Source organism: Coccidioides immitis (genome assembly GCF_000149335.2).
Source record: "Coccidioides immitis RS genomic scaffold supercont3.2, whole genome shotgun sequence".
NCBI classification, from domain to species: Eukaryota; Fungi; Ascomycota; class Eurotiomycetes; order Onygenales; family Onygenaceae; genus Coccidioides; species Coccidioides immitis.
Genome location: NW_004504309.1, coordinates 798443 through 819648, shown reverse-complemented (window position 1 = coordinate 819648; position 21206 = coordinate 798443). Strand labels below are relative to the sequence as shown.

Genomic DNA, 21206 nt, shown 5'->3' with positions numbered 1-21206 from the left:
GAATACGAAGGATAGAGCAATGACCGGACAGCAAGTCGGTCCGGTTTTTGCAGGCGACTTGGAAGAAATTTACAGAGAGACGATGGTTGGCTTTAAGTGCTCAATTTGCCCGAGACTCAAAAAAAGCCAAAAGCTTATGCTATCAGTTAACTAACTAACTAAACCATTCCCATGTTACTCAGAAGAGTTGGCAGCCACAGAACTCTCGACGAAATCTGCCATCATTATTTTATTCTCGGCGTTTTGAATGCTCGGTGAGTTTTAGCCGCCGAAGCTGTCCGAGAATCAGCTCAGAACGCAGGGAGTGCTGTGTGCTCCATCCAGCGATCCCTGTTACTGCTACCTTGCTACCCCGGATCATCCCTGAAAACGAGAGCCATTGCTCGGCCGATCCCAAGCTTTGCAGTCGGGTAGCAACCGGGATCCATTGACTTTCTGCGCAGAGATAAAATCCTGATCTTCTTCGGTACCCGACTTATAGGATCGAAAGCCGCCATTCTTGATTTCGTGCTTGTCAAGGTTCAGCCCAGAGACAACCCGATTGCTCTAGCTATATACTCCGTACATATTCCGCGTTACAGCCACGTTCTAGTTACAAAACTTTGAGTGCAATAATACTGCATAATAATAGATTGCCGAGAGTGAATAAAATCCGGGTACCTCGAAAAGCCTCCAAGCCCAGCGAACCAACCATGGGAAATTAAACTCGTGCAGCTTTGGTATTCCAATCAACATGAATAGATGCACTCGTCAGTCTTCCATGTTAGGGATTATCTATCCACTACGGAGTACTCCGTGCACCTTTGATCAGTTACCAGATCCTTCAACTGAAAGGATGATGGTTGAGTGGTTGAGATGGGAGACTGCAAGTCCGGTAGCTCACCAGATGGGTCGTCTACGACAGAGAACCTAGCCCAGCTATAGCTGATGGATGTTGCGTGGTATAGTGCCACAGACGCCAAGATATTCCAACATCCATATTATTCAATTCAAAGAATTAAGTACGGGGCGAGAAAGAAATGATTAAGACTCTGACATCTTTGGTATTGATACCGCCTCTATGGAGCATGGAGTATGGAGTAACTACATATTTCCTAAATCCTCCTGTGCACCACAGGTCAACGTTTCACCAGCGCTATCTGCACCCTTTCCCAGAGGAGAATCAATTCCCAACGATTGGAAACCCGGTTTCGACAATATATGACTCGCCTTCCCCTTCAGAAGCCCAATCCCAAGGCTGATGATCAGGCGGAAGGACATCAGACGGCTCCTGCTTCTCTTTCTCCTCCTCTTTTTCTTTCTCTTCTGCTTTCTCTTCTTTTTCAATCTCCTCCTCCCAATCATCAACGACCTCCTCATCGCTAGCCAGCTTCTTTCGGCCCCCTGACGAAGAAGGACGTGAACTTGATCCATCCATTTCCTTTCCCCTACCGACACCACTTTTCAATATGAGACTGCCAAACCTGCCACTGCTCAGTCCCATACTGCTACCTTCGCCAGGTCCAGTCTGCGCTAAATTCGGTGCAAGCTTCTGAATATCACTATCATTCCACCACTGTGGCTTCTTCTTCGATACAACTCTCGACCACCCATGTTCATCCTTCTGTTCCAGGACTGTCCATTCATCGTTCAGTTGTTCAGCTTCATGTCTTGCCTTTTCAGCGGCTGCTCTCCTAGCTTCTTTTTCCCTTGCGCGTTCACGCTCTCGTAATTTAATACACTCAATGACGCTTAGACCACGAATGCCAATCCTCGTTTGGCCGGCGGCAGCGACACCTGGTGAGATCCACCCCGGAGCTTTGTACACAAAAACATGGCGAACTGGCTCCGGGTCAAAACTTTCGGATTGGAATCCCCAGTCCCCTGCAAGAGAATGGATAAAGGCACGAAGTTGGGATCGGCATGGTGGAAAGCGGTTCGATTTTTGCGAGTCTTGGGTAGCGAGTGCATGAAGGCTTGCTTCATAGCCCTGAAGGGTAGCCAATGTCGAAGAGGAGGATAGCTGAACGTACAGGTCGAGGGTATCGTCCGAATATGGCAGAGTATCCGAGTCCTGTGGCCCTACAGTCGGATTGGCAGCTGTAGTTGTAACCGGATCTATATCAATATTCAAAGCGGAAGCCAAGTCACGGTTTCTTTTTAGACGCGCACATTCATCATCGCATTTTAATCTTTCATCAGAGGTTCTTGGCTTTTCGCGAGTAGAGCTGCATTTCTTTTCCTCCGTGAGCCTTCCACACGCACAGGTAATAGAAACGCGAGATCGACATGGAGTGGACTCGGGACAAGGATACGGAGCATGGCAGCGCTCTTGGCAGGGATGTCCGCAAGTTTTAAGACGCTTTCCACATGTCTTCTGGCAAGGGCTGTTCGAATCCGAGCACTCTCCCGGCCTATGACAGAACCGCTGGCATGTATGGGCGCCACATTTGGAGGGCTTTGAACATATGAAAGCACATTGGCCGTTAGGCTGCGAACATGGTTGCTTGGACGACGTTCTTCCACAGAGACACTTCTTTTCCACAAAGTACGGACACTTCGGACAGTTTTCATCGTCCATATGACAGGTATGAGGGGTTTGCGGATGACCACAGGGCTTCGGCCGCTCGCAGTTGTAATGACATGCCGGAGCAGTTGTTCCGCAAGGAAGCGGTGGTTGAAGAACTGTCCTGCCACAGTGACATGAGACTTCCTCAAAAATGGCCTCAGGGCAAGTCTTGCAGACACCTCTATGGCATAATTCCCGGCAATTGTGTTTGGAGCACTTTAGAGTCCGGTCGCATACTCGTGTGCATATATGTTCCGCTTCAATCTCCTCAACCATCTGTTGAGGACGAAGAGAGAATGGCTTAAGCTTTCGCTTAGCGGCTTGCCGTTCTATTGATTGGCGCTGGCCTGGGCAGCATCGTTCCCCGCATGTGTGCCTGCCACAGTTCATTGTAGCTTTACAAACGCGCATGCACTGAGGAGGCTCACCAAAGCCCTGATGGCAGAGGGATTTCGATGATGTACGCCCACAGCGACATTTGATGTCAACAGAAAGGAAACATGGCGGACAAGGACCGCTATGACATACCTTTGGACAGGTATGTTTGCACGGCAGCACTTTTCCACAAGGTTTCTCACATGTGGGGATCGGATCTTCGCACGAAGTCCGCGCTTTAGCATTTGGGATATCTGAGAGAAGTGATTTTCCACATTGACAATGTTTAACAACGTCCGGAGAGCTTGGACAGTGCGGCACTGCCCGGCTCTGAGGATGACATGATTGCTGACAGCGATGCAGGCCACAATCATAGACACGGTCACAAATGGACGTGCAATCAAATGACCCGGTCCACGTTGAAATCTCCCCGGAAATTTCTTCCATTTCAATCCCACGTTCACTGTATTTCTCCTCTCCCGTCTCCCTACATGGCATATCCTTAGTGACCTTCCCGCAATAGCACTTAGCGTGGACGGATTCCTCACAAGCACCACACGGGCCTTCGTGACAAGGACGCTGGCACTTGTGACGCAAACAGGATAGTAGCTCGCCACAAATCTTCATGCAGCTCCATCCGTTTTCGTAATCTGTATCCACACATCTCTTTGTAGATTCATGTCGTCCACAGAAACATCGCTGAGTTGGCCCCATGGCCTGACAAGAGGCGCATGGACCAGCATGGCAGACTAAATTGCATGGATGTGGACAACCGTTTCGAGACTTCGAGCAGCTTTGACCACAAGAATGTGGAGGCAAGCCGGGTAATGGTCGAGGGTCGATCTCCTTTTCACACCAACAGCTATAAATCGACGGCATAACATCTTGTGGCAAATTGCAACCGGGACACCTCCATAATCGAGGCCGCAATGCTTCTGTGTTCTCCTCATCGTCGCCTCGTGGGCGTTCCATTGCTGATCCTTCATTGTTCGACCACTTTTTTATGCAACTCAAGTGAAAAACAGTCCAACAGCGCTTGCATGACCATACTTTTGATCTTCTTCCCAATTCAGATGTGCAAATTGGACACTCGTAGAATCCATTCTGTATATCTTCGTGTGTACGAGTAGCAATATCGTCCGCGGTAGATTTCGTCTTGGGGTTTCTGGGTTGTTTCGGTTTACGTTGCGTTGGTAGGTAGGAATCAAGGGCGGTTGAAGGTGAAGCTTTTGAAGGAGCTCCAGGCACGAACTCCGGAGCATCTGCTCGTAAGGATGCGGGGCCATTCTCAACACTATCATTTGTTCCCTGAGGCGTGCGATCGTTCGCATTTTCCAATTCATCGGGTCTCGTCAATCGTCCAGCGAATACTCTTCCAGAACCTGGGTCCACTCGTGCAGCGCTAATATGCTGTGCTCTTCTTGCCTCGCCATCACCCCGTCTACCACCTCTCCCTCGACTTCTCCCTGAAGGGCGTGAACCGCGATCCCCGCCGGATGTATGATGAGCAACACCACTCCTGCCACGTCCCCCATGACCATCACGGTTCCTATTACGTCTATTATGTGTTCCTCGACCACCTCTGCTTGAATCGTTGTGTCTCAGCTCATTTCCATCTTGCGATTCCGCAATCTGAGAGATATGTGTAGACATTCTCGACGATCTGCGTGCGGCGTATCGGCTCGCGTTACTTCGTTGCAGTGCTTCTTTGAGTTTTTTTTTGTGACGGATCGGAAATATTCGATGCTAGATTCCTTTTTAAACGGAGGAAGAACAAGTTAATTCTTCTTTCACTGCTGAGAGATGTGAACGTTAATCGAGTAAAAAGAAAAGTTCCTGGAGGCTTCAAAAAAACAGCCTCTGTGAAGAGTGGGGAAAAAAAAAAAAAGAGAAAAGAAGAAGCAGAAAAATTACGCAAAGAATGAATAACAAAGAATATAAAAACTTTTGGGCGTCAAGGAGAGATAAGTGAACGAAGAAGAGGGCGAATTCCACGTTCGAGTTGATTTCTGATAATCGGAGTTGGAGGCAAACAGCCCGCTTGCTGAGTCATCGCGCGCAGGTGGCGTCAAGCAGCCTTGCTTAGCCCGCTGCCAAGCCGACTAGCCGGCAAGTCCAGTCAAACCGGGTTTAGGAAGCCTAAACTCTTTTCGGATCTTTCAACATCGCGCATCGTCATCATCAGTCGAAGAATTCGATGTCTTTTGATCATTTCCTCTTTACAGGCTATATTCGATGCGTAGAATCGAACTCTAGCTAACTTGAAACGGCTCAGAACTTATCCAGCCACTCTAACTCCATATATCTGGAAAACGCGATACTCTCGACTCGACAGCCCCGCAGAATTGCGGGTACATAGTTTGCTTCGTATATACTCCGTACTCCGTGATCAAATTGAGCTGGTGACGTTTGCAAGGGCCAGACTGTGTGACTCAATCATTCATGCTTCCAACCTTCCGTACCTTTAAGTGGCCAAGGTCTCGCGAGAGGAGTTGATCTCTTTTCTAGATTCCGTCCCTGCATCGGTACTCCGTATGCCGCCTGCATTTGAATTAAGTCAAGGAAAACAGTTAACTTGCTTAACTACAAATGTAGATCCATATCCGTATCAGCCACGAGGGTTGTGAAGACTGAAGGGGTTTCGAACGAGCTCGAAGCAGCGATGGGTGGGTTTGAGAAACTAGGAAAACAAAAATCTCACGCCATGCATAGAAGTGGTACTTATAACTAACTACAGCTCTACTCCGTACGCCTCATTTTATACAACAGCAAACAATACTAGGACCCAAGAAGCCCAGTGATAGAAACCACCAACCCCGAAGGAGACTATTAAGGGGACGGAGCAGTCCAAGAAATTAAGAGAGGATCCCAAAAAAAATTAATCAAATAAGTGCACATGCTTAAAAAGTACAAGACACTACATTTGCATCGAATCGAAAGGAGGAATCGCTCCAGAGGGGGGGGGAAAAAGGAAAAAAAAAGGTAAATCAAGTATTCGGCTGCAAAAAGACGACCACTTCTCCCCTGTCGTTTTTCTTCAACCTCAACATCCTCCACAAATCCTGTTCTTCCTCATCTTTCTTCTCCTTGTCAAGCCCTCGATTCCTTCGCCGACCTCGACCTCTCCCCCGCTCTCCACCTTCCTTCGATTCTTGCTCTTCCGAACCCAGGGAGGCAGACTTATCACGGTGGAAACGTTTTAGAATCTTATGAATCGAGCAGCCTCGCTCGCTTTCAGGGCCCTTGTTCACAAGCGATAAAAAGACATTGGCCTTTTCGCGCTTAAGCAAGTCAAGGTCTTCGGACTCATCTTTGCCATGGTTGTAAATAACGATTTGGTTATCTTCCTTGGGTTTGGACGTAGACCCCTGACGCGGAGAACGCGACCGGTCCTCAGAGTCGGTCTGCCGCTTATACTCGATTGCTTTGAGTCGTCGCGGCCGTTCATCCTCGAAATCATCCCACTCACCCTCATCATTCGCAGCCGGAATATCGTTCGTCCTATGCTTTGATTTGGAGGTTTTCACGGTTTCAGGTTGCCGAACACGGTGACGCTTTTGTTTACGAACATGGATGACTTGCTCCTTTTCGCCGTCAGGTGTGCTGCGCCGACGGGTACGAACGATAGCTTTTAAAGTCGGATCGTTACTAATGCCTCCTATGGCGGTAATACCGGTGGTGCTGCCACCCAGTATTGACATAAGCTTACCTGAACGGCCTTTGACGGAAATTCCAAGACCATTTTCGTCATTTGGATCTCTGGTTGCCCGGCGAGTTCGCTTGATCGGTGATACAGGATGGGGATAACGGTCTCCATTTAGATATTCACGGTCACTCCTGTAATCGGGCGAATCTGGGCTCTGTGAATACCTCGTGGTCATCCGGCTTAAACCTCCAGTAAGGCCTGAGTGGTTAAGAGCCGGAGTCGGCGCATTGACCACCATGCTTGAAGGAGCATCCTCCATCGAGATGTCATCTTCGAACTTGGTCTGGTTTGCCGGGGTGACCATGTGTTCTGGATTTGTTCGCTTTCTCTTCTTATCGCTGTTTGTTCGATTAAGCTCTAGAGAAGGCGGATAGTCCTTCTTAGATCGACCTTTGCTCTTATATCCGGGGACGGGCGTCAAAAACTCCATGGATATATTCGATGGTTGGTTGTATGGAGCAGGAGGAATGGGACCGGCACCATACGAGAAGCCATTTTCCTCGTATGCAACATCGTAGACAGATTCGTCATCCTCCCGACCATCTGTAAGGCGTGCAAGCTCCTTGGGTACATCAAAAAGCTTTGGTGCGTCCTTGACCATCTTCATCTGCTCCTTTGTTCCTCCCAAGGAGACCTTAGACGCATTGCGACCATCCTCAGGGACTAGAAATTCAAACACGTTCAAAGATTCGTCTTTCTTCTCTTCCTTCTTCGATGAGGCAGCGGGTGGCAGGGATGCGGTCGCAGGCGGAGGACTCGGGGCAGGGGGAGGGGGAGGGGCTTCATTTTGAGGTGGTCTGATATCATCGACGTCCGGAGCGTCTTCGACATAAGGATTACGAGAGCCTTTTGCTGCTACGGTATCGGCAATGGTCACGGTTTTCTTGCGTTTCTGACCTTTGGCAGGCTTCTCTTTGTATAAAGCACCCTGGTATTTTTGGGCTTCAGACATACATGACTGTCAAGACATCGAACGACCAGGCAGGCCGCCGTCAATTAGTTTTTGTTCTCCGTCATGATATTTCATAAAACATCAAAATGAATAGAATCCAAAAAAGCAAAGCAATTATCCCCGCATCCTGTCGGCGCAGGGTATTATCCAACACTGCCCAATAACATCTAGCTGGGATATGCAACCATAGCATTCAAGCAAATCACGAGATGCAATGTTGCGATGGGGGGCCTGTTCGTGTGTAGGGCACGCGAATCATCCGGCCCTGCCAGCGCATGCTTAACAGGAACCGGGTCCCCACCCATGCGCAACAGGACCGATCGATACTCGGCCAAAAAAATCCATTGGTCCCCACGGTATGCAGGGTAACGCGAGAACTACACGCGCGGGCAAAAGGCACAAAAGAAACAACCAGGCAGCAGCCGCAGAAGTGCGGGAATGATGTCTTGAGCGGACAGGCATATAACGTACCGTGTGCGATCTGTATTCCGTGCCCTTGAAGTGCACCATGCAATCGAGGCAGGAAAAAGTCGCGCCGCGACACTGGCCCCGGTGAGGGTCGAGCTTCTTCTTGGTGAAGACATCACCACAGGCCTGCAGCCAACAAGTGGAAGAAATGCCACGTTAGCATGAGTCATTGCGTAACTCCGGCGATTCGGTAAGAGAAATCGACGCGGAATGGGGACGAAACTCACCTCGCATTGAAAGGACACCATGGTGAAAGAGAGTCAGAGGGGATATACACCCGACACGACAGGGCGACTTCACCTTCTTGGGCTCCTTGAGGTGCTGGATGCGACGCAGGTGGGGATAGAGGATCCCAGAAGCGCCCTGTCAGTGGTCGAGGAGTGTAATGACGGTGAGAGAAGAGAATGGGTTTGGGAAATTAAAGTGTGAGGCGGGAAGGGTGAGAAAAAAAGTGAAGACGAAAAGCTGCCTAACAACAAAACTTTTTTAGAACAGGGCGACCAAACAATGCAAAGGACGGGAGTAACAAGCGCAAAAGTGACACGATAAGAGTCGATAAGGATGGGGAGGCCACGATAAATAAAAAAAAAATTATAAAAATAAACAGGACCTCCCACAGCCCTCCTCGCCTCTGATCTCTGTGCTTCTTTTTGCTTCTCCTCACTGCCCTTGCAACGCCTTTTGGCGCCTGGACTTGATCAACCCCGGAGGTCCTGCACTAATCTTAGCCACAGGGAATGCCGGCCCGCAGCCTATCACGTCGCAAGTCGAGCACCAATCTTCGTATCGCTCGATTTCACGATAATCCGCCCAGCAATCTTCAGGAGTTTCAGTCCTGTTGCTTCGGCTCCTGCGAAGAGAGATTAAGCACGGCTGACGAGGGGATATCTGCTACAGTACGGAGTATGGGTGCGACAGTCGTTAAATACTACCATACAGCACGAAGTATAATGCTCTCGACAACCACGGAGTACATGTTTATTCAAGGATCGTCGCCTCAGAAGACTCGTCGGAGTATCCAAAAATGCGAGGGATAATGGAATGAGACGACTCATGCAGGTCTGCTGACCTTTCTCTCCCCCAACTTTCGATGCTGCATGCTCCGTCGCCCTTTTGAAATGCTACAAGATCCCTCCCAGCCACGACGTCCGCCTTTCGACAACTTCCCGCTGCGTCGCCTGCACTCTTGTCCTCGAAATCCAGGAAATATTGGTGTTCTGACTCCACCCTCGATCCCCCACAGATCATGATACCGGGCCATTCCGCTTTTGTGTAGGGTGTTGGGAACTCAGCCGGCCAGGGTCAGAAGACGCGTTGCTGCAGCAATGTCGGCTGCAAGGGGGGGTGGTGCCATTGGGCTGTTGGTTGGGCAGTCAAGACAGCCTCCCGGGGCCGGTTTCTGACCATTCATGCGTCGGATAACCCGCCCATTTGTCCAATCACCTTTCTGTGGAGCACCCAGGGCAACTCACACTTCAAGCATGTCCTGCGTTTGAGGATTTGGACAAATATCAAAAATGTACGGAGTACTCCGTAAGAGTGAGCAGTGGTGCGAAGTTCTCATTCCCTCAGCGCCCGGGCGCTTAGATGCAGCTTTTCTTGGCGAGTCAGCATGCGATGCTCAGGTGATTATGTTTTTGCATTATCAAACCAACTGTGGCTGCGGGTCACGAACTCATCATCCGCACTTGATTTCTGCGCCCGCAGCTCTGTCCTGGAAAAGGGGGGAATAAAACCTTGTTCTTGATGCAAATTTCTTCATCACATGCCGTCACGCGCCTCGAGCAACGCCTGCGAGCTCAGTTTTGTTGTCGAAAGCTTTGCACGATGAAGGGTGGATCGGGAGACCACCATCATTGCATTCCAGTGACATCGAGTTGGATGCATCTTACCCGTGCGCCACCAGGCAGTTATTTTACAACCGATCATGAAAACTCCCAGGTCTTGAGCCACAGAACCGCTGCGGCGGTTAAGTTATCAACAGTGTGTACACTTTTCATGCAAAGTGCAACAAGGATCGAAGCTCTGTCCAAAGCACCTAGACTCTCATTGTGGCACTTTATATATCTAAAGGTGTTTTGTGAAACTACAATCCGAGTGTCCCTACTTGGCGTCGCCAGAAATGCTCCCAGCTTGCCCATGCACAGCCTGTCAGCCCCCCGTTTCCCGGGCGAGGATTTCCATTTGTCGGGCGCACAAAACGCCAGCTTGAAGGAGCTTAAGAAGACTGGTTAGACTGTTGAAACATTAAGCTCTTGTGCTCAAGCATAGTAGTGCCAGTGGACCCTGGACTGGCCTCTTTTACTGCGTCGCAAAGCCACCACTAACCAACAGTCAATGAAACATGAATGGAGAGCTGTTCCAGGCCAATATTGAGTTATCTATGGTGATCATTGCCCTCCGCTCAGTTGCGACGTGGCGCATTAATACTCAGGACTTGCAAAGTAACGCTGCTTCCATAGCCAAGGATACATATTATAACACCATCCGTCATCTCCAAGTCTCAAAGTTTTTGAGTATTTGCATTATCGTTTCCTTGACATTCGGTTCCGAAAAACACCGTTCTTGGGAGTGTCATTCCTGATACTAATCATGTTGCAGTAGTGTCTGCCGGATGTGAACCGGATATTGGGATCAGTGGCCATGTCGACTATATCCAACAACCTGACCACACAATGCCATTTCCTCACGCTCATTCCAGTCTCTTAAATTAGAGCAACGATCCGAATACAACTCTTCCCGCCCGTATTTGAGACAAAACGGTTCCAGCTCCTTGCGTAGCCTGGTTTCAAATGTCCTGCCCAACCCTAAATTACGGATGCCGTAATGGTGATACATCTCGTTAAAAGTACAAGAAAAAAAGGACAAGAGGATTCATTTATCCATTTGTTTGCCTATAATCAATGAGCATTCGTTCACTTTCACTGATTCGCAAAAAGACTGGGTACACCTACGGCTCAGCACTGATTTCAACTGGCAGCAGCGCGTCAGTGTTAAACTCCCGTCCAAGGTTCGTCAATTGATTCAATCTACCTGCTGGTATTTCTCCTTTCTGCTTCGGCTTCCCTTCATCTTCATGCTTGTCGCTACAGCCACAGTCGTAAAAATCTCCCAACTTTGTGCAATCAAACTCGTCTTTCTTCAACATCTTGTTGACTTCATTGTGGACATGGCACGCCCATCCGGCAGCAGCATTGCGAGAGGATACCTGAGGTGGGAACTTTTTCAAGTGTTGCTGAAAATGTTCGGCGCATTCACCACTGATTGGAAACGGTCAATAACATCAGCATCGGGCCCATCACTATTCGTACTCCGTAAAAAGGAAAACCCCACACACCATGGATATAACCTCGCAAATAGATAGATATATGATCGCAACGCATCCTGCTCCTCTTTCGACGGACTTTCTGGAAACCTAGCCATCATTGTATGCAACAATCTCCAAGATGCGCGTCCAAGTTCGGCTCTAGCAAGCAAACAAAAAATGGGGGATTCCCATCAGCCTCGAGTTCGAACCGCAGCATCGGCGACGAGGATTAATTGAGCCGCGAGAAAGTCCTTACTTAGCAGTCGCATTGCCCAATTGGGGCATGACTATATTCCCCTCCAACATTCGGTCTGATACATCAACGCTCGGTAAGGACTTGCCCAGGTGGCCCGGAGCCCGAAGTTTAGGGCTCAGTGGAGCTGGTTGTCGGAAGAATGTGATTGTCAATATAAAAAAGACAACCATGCCGGTCAGGACAAATAGACGCGATGTTGGTCGAGTCGCCATGGCTGCTGTGGGAACTCGGACACAAGCTCACTGAGAGGAATGGAACGCTCCAGTTCGGCCAACACGGAGAAGGGCTTAACTACGGCCACAAGGATTCAGACACGCGCGATCCTGCTCCGTAAAACTTAATTCCACCATGTGGACAGGAAACAATTCCTTTATGTCCTATGGGGTAAACTGTCAGCATGCACGGATATGGAGTAATAGGCACAGTTTTCATTGTTCTTTCAGAAGTCTCCGCATCATCTGAAGTTGTCTGGCCTTCCCGAGGTGACGCTATGGCTGAGTCAGCAAGGTCCGGGCCTTGCAAGTTATCGTGTCTGCATAAGCATCCAACTATATATAAAACAAAAAGCGCCATTGCCAGCAATTATTAGAGCGTCCAGATCATGCATTCCATAACGCCATTATTACCATCCTTTTTGAATTTTCGTATGAAAAACTATTCGAAATTCGTACCGATGCATCTCATTATATTTTCTCCAGGTATGCATAATTCCATTCATGCTAGTCAAGCGCAAAAGCTACAAAACCAATTTTCCAAGCCCGCAAACAACACACGACGCCTAGGACGAAAGGAGTTTTGGATGTGAAATGTTAAGCGCAACCGCGGAAACCGCAATCATCCTGGAGAATATCTATATCAGTTGTCGTCCGGAAGGGATTCAGGTTTAGGTGAAAGAACTTACGCTCCTTCTAACGCGATAAAGGTATCTTCGTGTTTGATCAGTTCGCCAGTCCAGCCGTTGCTCAATTCTGCGACACGGAACGCGCATCGAATAAAGATGCACAGGATAGCAAGAGCAAACGGAATTCCAAAAAGCAGGAATTTCTGATGCCTCGATGACGATTTCTCCTTAATACTTTCGTCGCTAATGCTCTTTGGTCGCTTGTTTCGAACCCGCCAGAGGAACTCCAAGGTGAGAAGAATGAACATGAGAAGGCTGAAGACTTGAAATACCAGCCCGGCGACCATAACATTCGTCCCAGTGGTGGGGTCTTCGTTCTCTTGGGATGCTACGCTGGCGATCCCTCCTCCGGCACCCTGTAGAATCAAACTGATCACGTCGCATGGTATGAATATCCAAGCGTAGTGGTGTGGCTTCAGTCGGGACGCTTCAGGCCCAAGCAGTTTAACAATATCCGCAATGCAGAAATATATCGCGGCTGAATAGAATGCAGGTGCGATTGTGAGGCAACATATTTGTATAAGAAAGGCATCCTGACTAAAGGGATTATCGTAGAGCAATATACGCCCCACGTATCCCACCACTTCACATATACCGCCGAGTATAACAGGTATGGAGAACGTATAGCTTCGAAATATGCCCATTTCAGCCACCTGGGTGAGCGCACAGAGGCCGAAGAGAGCGGTGAAAATGATATTTGCTGGAAGCGACGGACGGTAGCCAAACACGGCATATTCAATCGGGCAGGTTTCTAGAGTACAGTCCCAGGAAGACTCCATTTTGCCGGTTAGATGTCGGGGTCCCCTCGAGATCTAGGTAAATATATGTAGCTATATGAACATTCAAATTTGCCGGACCTTAGAAAATAGGGGGATATCAAGACAGGCAGAGCCTTGTCGAAGGCCGGAAAGGCAAATAAAAGGGAATTCAGGTGCAAGAAAGGGACTCAAGTAATCCAAACTATAACGGCTTGTAAAAGAATGCTCCAGCACATGGTTCAGGAGTCAAAATATACTGAACAAAGGACAGGCAAAGAAATCGCGCAGGTTAAATAGTCCAATATGGATTCAGCTTTGTCCCACCTAACTTAATCATGTAGATGTTGTTACTATGGAATGCTTGTACGTGCGATATCATCACCTCAACCAGCTATCAAATCATGATGCAGCTTTGCTGGATGAATTTTCTCTGTCGGGACACGATGATGTTTACCCTTCCTTGGCAGCGGTGATTCTCGAGGTCCACAACCCGAAGTATCCGAAGCAAAAACCCGAAAACGAATCCGATGGCCAACGACATATAGAAGATTTCTCTTATTCGCATTTCATCCTGGCAGTCCCTGTTCAACAGGGAGCGAGGCTGTGTGAAACAGTTGGCCCGGTCCATGGATGCGGGGGCGTAGGGCCACCGTGGTCGTGCCGCAGGCCTCTGAGCTTGGAAAATGGTCCGAACTGGGCCCTGCTCGAAGCAAAAGTGACAAACGTAGAGATGCTGTGCTTTTTGCAATGCACAGCCAAGAGAAATCACAATCTCAGCTAGGCTGAAACACGGTCAGAAAAGGTGGTGCCGCCGCGGGCAGGATTGCAATCAACATGCTCTCTTCATCGCGCCAAAAGCGAAGTATTAACATGAAGATGAGCAACACACGAGGTAAAGCCCGAACCAATAGGAGAACGAACCAGAACCTCTGGTGAAATACTCCGAATGTCGAAAAAGGTATGCATGAAGAACTGGAAAAGAAGAATCGCGCTCGTTGTCTGGCTTGATTCTGTTGACTTGGCTAGGCTGCGGTGCTAAACCCCAAAAGGTTAACAGGTGCAGGCTTAGTTACAAACATCTCTGCGAACGGGCCCGAGCATTAAAACGGTGCATCACCCTTCGTCCGATCCTTGATTACGGAGTCCATCTCCGGCTCAGGGACAAATGGAGAACCATCAGTGTGATAGCATCAACGTATGATGCCTAGCTACGGGCTAGTTTATACCGCTCAAGAAGTTGGGTATTTTTAGAAGGCTCGGGTCCTAACTTGAGACCGTTTTCGTGCGATAGTTAGCTAGTTACCCAGGATCAAGAAACGCACGTACGAAGTACCAACAACGGGTGTCTTATCTGATTTCATTTATGCTCAATTAGAAGTTCTAGCTCCAAGATACAAGAAGAGGGTGGAACCTGAATCCGCCATCAATTCCATAGGACCCGATACTCACCTTGTTGGTATTTGTGGATGCGATGGCTGCTGTTGCGGAATCTCGCCAGCGCCTATGTATTTGCTCGGGTGGAAAACCTGCCGGAATGCAGTGTCGTGGAGCCGGTTGTTAGTCGACCGCACTCTATTTTGTATGGTAGTTAAAGCCCAAGCGCTAGTTAACCAAGCTTGCAGTTTGGAGTGATCGCAAGGTGTCCATTGCGCCGATGCAGTGCCGCTTGGGGTTAGCCAGCGGCGAGGGTTACGGACATCGGCGTGCGAACTCAGTGACGAGCCTGTTTTTCTCCATAAACTACTTAACAGAGTGTATTCCTCGGTATTCGGCTGTGCAAATTAACTAGGTAAAATTATGAATTTTTTTTTTACTGATCAGTGGCGCCGGGAAGTAGACGGATCGGTCAAGAATCCTTTGCCCCCATGATTTACCACGGCGAGGGTTAGGGCTGGTTAACGATGAGGGACTTTGTGCGCCGCACTCGCCCCTCTGTACCTCGTACTTGGCCATGTAGATATCCTTTTCAAGATAGTATCAACACTGCCGCAGCCTTTGTGACCTCGCTGGTCAGTATCACCACTCAGATACGGGGAGGATTACGCATCGCCATGGCGGTCAGGTCCCAAGTCCATAGCATATTCTTCATACTAGATATGTAAAAGCAAGGCTGTAGAGAACAATGACATTTCACAAACGCGGCTTGTGCCACATATCTAGTGGGGCAAGGCTCTTATCAAAACGCCAATGCAATTAAACTTGTCTACGGGGTCCCTACGACAGGATGATACCAATTTATGCTTCATTGGAGGCCGTTTCCCACGGCTTCACTGTCGCTCCCTCGCTATACTTTCCGCCCTTCGGCCTCCACATAGTGCTCAAATGAGTCGGGGGCATCATTTCCCTCAACCTCATCAATTCTTCCCTCTCAGCGGCCGACATTTTCTTCTCGTCCATGTCAGGATCAAGGGCTTGATCCATAATGTATATGAATCCTTTCTTCTCATACACCGGTCGACCGGAGTCGGACGCATCCAGCCAGCATTCCAGCCCCATCGAATCGGCCTTCTGGATGCCCCAGTCAACTAGCATTGTGGCCACCCCGTGTCTTCGATATGCAGGGAGGGTGAATGCGACATTTAGATCTATATTTAGTCAGCAAACATAGTATTCTCTTAAGCTTGCGAAATTTAACGTATTAAAACAGGGGAGGGCTGGTGACACGTAAGTATCCAAAACATACATAAATGCGGTCTTCTGGCCATCTTTCCCCTCGGTGCATCCAGCTGCTGAAGTGTTTTCGTCGCAAACTCTCTCCCCATCGAGCCCTCCGGCCACCAATCCGCCACCACCTCTTCGCCTTCCTTAAAAGGATCGCGTTCATACACAAGCCATCGCGCCGCTCCCGCCAATTCACCACCCGCATCTAAATCGACGACTTTGATCCAGTGGCTCTCTGGCTGCGTCGCTTTATGTTGCGCGAGCTGCACCTGTATATTGGTTGCAAAGCTGGCCGCACGGTCATCGTTTAATATCGGTGCTACAACGCGCAGAAGGCCAGAAAAAGGATTTTCGAAAGATGTCCACATGCCGGCCACCACCTCGGCGAAGCCGGTGTCCGTGACGGGTTGTAGTTCGAGGCGCATGGCGAGAGAAGCAACTCTAGGGTTCTGGAGAGAAATAAATTCGGGAAGGTAACGCTCCGTGTGAGGTGACTGTTTGTACTGATGTGAGGGGTATTAGAGGATCGAGGATTGGATACTCTGCGGTATTCGCAATCAGGAGCCACTGGTATATCCGAATAGAGAGTGCATGGAATTCGAAAGCTGACAGCTCTATCGTTCCAGCCAGGAATGACTGATGTGGGCAACTCTCATTTCCCAGATTTAAATTACAAGAGGTGCCGTGATCCTTGTCACAGTCATGCTGAACATTTCCTCTCCTCACCCGTAGCCACTCCGTAGAATTGGCCATTGAAGCAGTGCTTGGCAGAGGGGCATGGGCGCTCGCGCATTTCTCATCGAATCAATCATCGAGTTGACTTTGAAGGATCAGACCACGCCCGGGTAAACAACCCTGGCCAGTGCAGGCTAGATCCGACCTCGTGGAGACAGTCAACAGTGCTGCTTCGCACAGGGAAGTAACTGGTGCATATCAGTTATATCTAACCAGTTAATCGCAGGAAAAGCTCAGGGCAAAGCAATTCGACAGTTGGACCAGGCTGGAAAAAGTCATGTCAACAAGCACGGTACGAAGCTACATCTTCGCTGACGCCCAGTCAAAGCTTGGAGTGTATTATAACTAGGATGACGGAATTCCGATTCCGGCTCTAATTTTCGGAAATATGGCTGCTCCATTTTTTAAGAAAAATTCTCCCCACGGATCGCTGACTTCCTGGTGTAAGTAACATCTTGCGCCGGATCGAAGGAAAAGGTGTTTTGCTCTGTTGTGATGTTTGCCTCGTTTGCTCTGGCCTCCCTCAAGCTCTCCAGACTCCAGTGAATACCCAATGCTTGCGCTACACTTCTCTACTTCCTGTAGCTCTACTAAGTGAATTTCGGACCATCTCACCTTGAGAGCCATTTTCCACGCGCTCTGTATAACTAAAGCAGCAACAGAATCCTCCCCGTTTTCTCCGTCAACAACAGCAACAACGACAGAACTCCAAACTCCATACCCAAAGCTGAACCTGCGTACAACCTAGAGTTCAAATTCTCTTGTGCCGTTCCCCCCCCGTTATGTTCAAGCTCTTGCAGGATGTCAGATTTAACCTCATTCCTCTTCTCACTACATTTTATCAGCAGGGCCATAATTCAAGATCACTATCGTCACCCAGATCTTCTATGATCGGAGAAACATAGCTCTCGATTTTCAAATGAACTGGTTTGAAACCTTGGCCCTCAAGAAGAGGATGTTAAACCTGATCTGCACTATCGGGATACTTCTCACAGACTCGCCCTTCTTCCGGCCCGACAACACCGCTCCCAAGTACATGCCATCTCGACCACCCTGTCTCTTGAACAATTACTGGTTTGCACTCCAACATCCATTCTCTGGTCGCAGCATGCCATTCCAATCCACTGCTTGTTGATTATCACCCGCACATATCACGTTGCTGCTTGGTCACGAGGATTTCCCTGTCTTCTCCCGGGTCAGCCTGCCTGTGCTTGATCTTATGATCGCCATTTTTCAATTCCATCATGAGGCCTTCAAATGCTTCTTCGCTCGCGTAGCTAATCTATATGTCAAACATGTTTGCATTGACTAGCTACAACAGCTTGCAGAGCATTGCCAGTATTTACTCAAGCCTTAGCATCAGCGGACACGTTAATCCCCTCCACATCTGATATAACAGCGACAAGCCATTTCCCTAGCTTGGCCTCCAAGCAGCCAGCCGTGGCAGGTTTACGAAAATCTAATATGAATCTGTTGAGAGTCATCCTATCATTTTATCAGGGATATATCAAGATTCAACTCTCCTTAATTTGAGGCTAATAATTCCCATACCACTTAATGCGACAGGAACCCAGGGGTTTGCTGAAATTCAACACTTATCGAAATTATGTGAAACTATTGTACTGTGATTTTTTCCACTCCCTTTATCACAATGTGTGAGAGTATTGGATGCCACTATACATGCAATTAGGGTCCTAACTACTGGGGGTGCGTACTGGCTGGTTCACTACAAGGAACAATAGCCTTGAAATGGCACAGTTCACAGCGTTCTCTGAGCCCGAATTCATTCCAAAGGCCGCAATTACCATAGTCCGAGACTAGGACCTTTGGGAAGGTAGACTTAGGCCTGGAAACCACAGTGTGTACTCCGTACTACCTACGGATTCGTGAACGATGATCGGAGCTAGAGTGCATCAAATTCTTATTGCGGGTCTCCACGCCAAATACCTTGGCAAATACCACGCGTAGTTCAGAGAAGTAGAGAACATGGGACGAGGGCGCACCAACCTGGAATGCTTGCGGCGGATGATACAGAAGAAGAAGCGTAAGGGGCGTGAGGAGCAACGTAGCTCAACGCCTCCAGTATATCATCTTGTTTTATCCATATGGTAATGTATTTACCTGTGGGGTGTCCACCCAGGCTTATTGAGGATAAGTCCGTGGCTTGCATTCAATGACGCGAGGTGAAATAAAAGGCTGTCTTAGCTCAAATGGCTTTTATGTACTCCGTACTCCATACTCCGTATATTTGAAGAGATGTGAATTCCAAGTGGGTCCGGGGCGCAGTCGATCTACGATTATTTCGAATGGGAGTCCATTTTGGAGCCCCGTTGCGTCTGAATGTCTAATATGACAATCGCATGATTTGAGGAGTAGTGAAAAAAAAGTGAACTTTTCTTTTGTTGAAGTTATTGTGATGATTCCCGATCTAATAGGCAAGCAATAGGTATTCCACGATCCTGACTCCAACAAAAGCAATGGTAACTTCGGGCGTAACACAAATAAATATCTGACACAAAAGAAAAGACGGCTAAAGGAACTATACACAATTTACCCAACTGTTTAAGAGCTTTCCCATTGAGAACACCAGCCGCAGTTCTGCGAGTGTCACTTTCGCGAATTAGATCAGATAGCAGAGGGCTGGGAAAAGAGTTCCAACACGGATGCGTTCACCATGGTATGAAGCTTCAATAAAGACAAATGCCATGAAAGACCCACATTGTATATATTATTTCCCGTCTAAATATTGCGATAAATGGTATTTCGATTTTCGAACGCAGCCGGGCGTACTTCGGGAACGAACTTGTCAAAACAGCTTCCTGGGTATATAATTAAAAAAAAGAATCGGCGATGGCAATGGGTAGAAAGAATCGTCAGCAAAGCGATCCTTTCTCTGCAGCATTTGTCAACCATTCTCCGTTCCTTCGCAGCATCACATCGACAACTCCACACCAATCTCTCTCTACGAATTCCTGCATCTCTCTCCCCTTCCCACAAGCAGAACCACTAGATGTGGCAATTTAACCACCGGTGCGGGCAGCACGGCGAGCCAGCCATTTGCGGTGGATGAAAAGTCCAAGGAGGCCGACGGCGACGATGAAGACGATGCAGAAGACGACGATAACACCGGCGTTCCTGCTGGCGAAGTTGTCACGCTTTGCCAATTGATGAAAAATCTCATCGCGGGAGATCAAGGCGCTGATGGCGGCCATTGTGAGATGTGATGAAACGAGGCTGGCTAGGCAACGTATAGATCAGTATGGAATAGTTCCTGTTTCGCTTTTCTATGAGCGCGGGCGAGAATCACCACAAAAAAAGGGGTGGAAATCAAGAGATGCGCTTTACTTAGCAGAAGGACAAGTCGACGGCTTACCAGATATGCGATGAAAAGGCGGTCAGAGACGGACCTGTCGACTTCCTGGGCGACGGCTATAGTGCTATCAGCGGCCACAGAGCTTCAACAACAGAACTATAGGGGAAAATATGAATTCAATTGAGAATAGTAGCTGAGGAGACGTTTGTGTCCGGTCGAGGAAAAAATCTTGAACGTTCGTGGGAGCGATATCCGAGGAGAAACGCCAAGGGCGGATTGGGGCGGAGGAACAGACTTACACCGGTGCAGCGCAGCGAGATGAGATCTCGTTTGACAAGGACGCAGCGATTGAATCGAGTCGATTCAAGAGTGGAGAGGAAGTCGAAGGCTGGGTGTAGGACGAGTCAAAGACAGCGATGAGGATGCGACGAACTGACGTGCGAGTGGAAGAGAAGAAGAGGAGAAGAGGCTGGAGAAGAAAAGATCGAGAGCAAGGGACGAGCTTGGGTCCCCAAAAGCTATTTTGCTTGGCTGTCGTCAGGTACTGGTAATCGCCGGCGTATTATTGTATTGCCATTTCCCGTCCGATCGAATTCTCGCAAAACTTTCCTACTCCCCAAGCGCTGCCGACCAACCCGAAGCATACAACGTCGAGATCACAGAGGTATCAGCAAAGCAGGGCTGTTGTAGACACTGGCTAGGTGTTGTCTCTCCATTCTGCTATAAATTGAGGGGTAAAAAAAAAAAAAGCAATTAAAAGGTTAGACAGCCGCATCTGGATCAAGAACAGCATTCTAGGTGTGTGATGTTCGTGCACGCATGATTTGCGTTATGTATGTTTCGGCAAGATAATGAACATTACGGTAATTTTGGTGACATGAAAATTACACCAAAGTTTTGACGCCCGCGGCTCAATAATAATGAACTTCCCAGTAATCATATCACAGCGAGAAAAATGGCGATTTCTCGGAATGACCTGCTTCCTTTGATGAATTGAAGTTTAGCCGCCACTTATATTCTAATATTGGCACCCAGAAAAATAAAAGTGGAATATGAGTGCCCACTTGACGAAAGAAGAAATATTCTGGCACCTTTCCATCTCCCATCGGAGCCATGTTGCATGCAGAGCGGAAACGTACGAAAAGAGACAATCGCAATCAGCATGCAGTTCTCCGCATGATGTAAGCTGGCGTCTCTGTCTTAGTTATGTCCTTCCGACGGTGGCC

The 21206-nt window shown here is 48.6% G+C and overlaps 8 protein-coding genes across 9 annotated transcripts; 1 reads left to right on the top strand and 7 right to left on the bottom strand.

The window, feature by feature from the left end:
- Window positions 1–1162: 1162 nt before the first annotated feature.
- On the bottom strand, window positions 1163–4862 carry CIMG_11610 (NF-X1 finger transcription factor; the record flags this gene model as incomplete). The annotated part of the gene is made up of 3 exons (XM_012358616.1): window positions 3077–4862; window positions 2245–2664; window positions 1163–2191 (listed from the first exon to the last, which is right to left on the bottom strand). The coding sequence occupies exons 1-3, from the start codon at window positions 4574–4576 to the stop codon at window positions 1163–1165; spliced, it is 2949 nt and encodes a 982-aa protein (XP_012214039.1). The 5' UTR covers window positions 4577–4862.
- A 750-nt stretch (window positions 4863–5612) lies between these two features.
- Window positions 5613–8549, bottom strand: CIMG_11609. 2 transcript variants are annotated; one of them, XM_004445214.1, is made up of 4 exons: window positions 8277–8549; window positions 8053–8175; window positions 6633–7587; window positions 5613–6551 (listed from the first exon to the last, which is right to left on the bottom strand). In XM_004445214.1, exons 1-4 carry the CDS (start codon window positions 8295–8297, stop codon window positions 5911–5913), a joined length of 1740 nt encoding a protein of 579 aa, XP_004445271.1. In that variant the 5' UTR covers window positions 8298–8549; the 3' UTR covers window positions 5613–5910. The 2 variants fall into 2 exon arrangements, with proteins under 2 accessions (XP_004445271.1, XP_004445270.1); XM_004445213.1 differs by having other exon boundaries at window positions 5613–7587.
- A 211-nt stretch (window positions 8550–8760) lies between these two features.
- On the bottom strand, window positions 8761–9948 carry CIMG_11607 (uncharacterized protein). Its single transcript, XM_012358615.1, has 2 exons — window positions 9725–9948; window positions 8761–9642 (listed from the first exon to the last, which is right to left on the bottom strand). The coding sequence occupies exon 2, from the start codon at window positions 9295–9297 to the stop codon at window positions 9028–9030; it is 270 nt and encodes an 89-aa protein (XP_012214038.1). The 5' UTR covers window positions 9298–9642; window positions 9725–9948; the 3' UTR covers window positions 8761–9027.
- Window positions 9523–10536, top strand: CIMG_05760 (uncharacterized protein). Its single transcript, XM_001241863.2, has one exon. The coding sequence runs from the start codon at window positions 9796–9798 to the stop codon at window positions 10282–10284; it is 489 nt and encodes a 162-aa protein (XP_001241864.2). The 5' UTR covers window positions 9523–9795; the 3' UTR covers window positions 10285–10536.
- CIMG_05759 (FAD dependent sulfhydryl oxidase Erv2) lies at window positions 10406–11824 on the bottom strand (the record flags this gene model as incomplete). The annotated part of the gene is made up of 4 exons (XM_001241862.2): window positions 10406–10943; window positions 11004–11309; window positions 11387–11515; window positions 11613–11824. 4 exons carry the CDS (start codon window positions 11822–11824, stop codon window positions 10928–10930), a joined length of 663 nt encoding a protein of 220 aa, XP_001241863.1. The 3' UTR covers window positions 10406–10927.
- Window positions 11825–12037: 213 nt separating this feature from the next.
- Window positions 12038–13514, bottom strand: CIMG_05758 (parasitic phase-specific protein PSP-1). The gene is made up of 2 exons (XM_001241861.2): window positions 12514–13514; window positions 12038–12451 (listed from the first exon to the last, which is right to left on the bottom strand). The coding sequence occupies exons 1-2, from the start codon at window positions 13290–13292 to the stop codon at window positions 12391–12393; spliced, it is 840 nt and encodes a 279-aa protein (XP_001241862.1). The 5' UTR covers window positions 13293–13514; the 3' UTR covers window positions 12038–12390.
- Window positions 13515–15369: 1855 nt separating this feature from the next.
- Window positions 15370–16901, bottom strand: CIMG_11604 (GNAT family acetyltransferase). Its single transcript, XM_001241860.2, has 2 exons — window positions 15955–16901; window positions 15370–15856 (listed from the first exon to the last, which is right to left on the bottom strand). The coding sequence occupies exons 1-2, from the start codon at window positions 16355–16357 to the stop codon at window positions 15507–15509; spliced, it is 753 nt and encodes a 250-aa protein (XP_001241861.2). The 5' UTR covers window positions 16358–16901; the 3' UTR covers window positions 15370–15506.
- Window positions 16902–19044: 2143 nt separating this feature from the next.
- Window positions 19045–20670, bottom strand: CIMG_05756 (uncharacterized protein). The gene is made up of 3 exons (XM_001241859.2): window positions 20280–20670; window positions 20041–20096; window positions 19045–19905 (listed from the first exon to the last, which is right to left on the bottom strand). Exon 3 carries the CDS (start codon window positions 19846–19848, stop codon window positions 19630–19632), a length of 219 nt encoding a protein of 72 aa, XP_001241860.2. The 5' UTR covers window positions 19849–19905; window positions 20041–20096; window positions 20280–20670; the 3' UTR covers window positions 19045–19629.
- Window positions 20671–21206: the final 536 nt, after the last annotated feature.

Excerpts from the sequence above, each read along its gene's own strand:
- CIMG_05760 (XM_001241863.2), top strand. The coding sequence starts at position 9,796 with ATGCAAATTTCTTCATCACATGCCGTCACGCGCCTCGAGCAACGCCTG.
- CIMG_11609 (XM_004445213.1), bottom strand. The coding sequence starts at position 8,297 with ATGGTGTCCTTTCAATGCGAG. Across the intron at positions 8,176-8,276 it reads TGGTGTCCTTTCAATGCGAG|GCCTGTGGTGATGTCTTCAC; the intron begins GTGAGTTTCGTC and ends TGTTGGCTGCAG. Across the intron at positions 7,588-8,052 it reads CGGAATACAGATCGCACACG|TCATGTATGTCTGAAGCCCA; the intron begins GTACGTTATATG and ends ATGTCTTGACAG.
- CIMG_05756 (XM_001241859.2), bottom strand. The coding sequence starts at position 19,848 with ATGAGATTTTTCATCAATTGGCAAAGCGTGACAACTTCGCCAGCAGGA.
- CIMG_05758 (XM_001241861.2), bottom strand. The coding sequence starts at position 13,292 with ATGGAGTCTTCCTGGGACTGTACTCTAGAAACCTGCCCGATTGAATAT. Across the intron at positions 12,452-12,513 it reads TTTATCGCGTTAGAAGGAGC|GATGATTGCGGTTTCCGCGG; the intron begins GTAAGTTCTTTC and ends GATATTCTCCAG.
- CIMG_11604 (XM_001241860.2), bottom strand. The coding sequence starts at position 16,357 with ATGCGCCTCGAACTACAACCCGTCACGGACACCGGCTTCGCCGAGGTG. Across the intron at positions 15,857-15,954 it reads GGCCAGAAGACCGCATTTAT|ATCTAAATGTCGCATTCACC; the intron begins GTATGTTTTGGA and ends GACTAAATATAG.
- CIMG_11607 (XM_012358615.1), bottom strand. The coding sequence starts at position 9,297 with ATGATCTGTGGGGGATCGAGGGTGGAGTCAGAACACCAATATTTCCTG.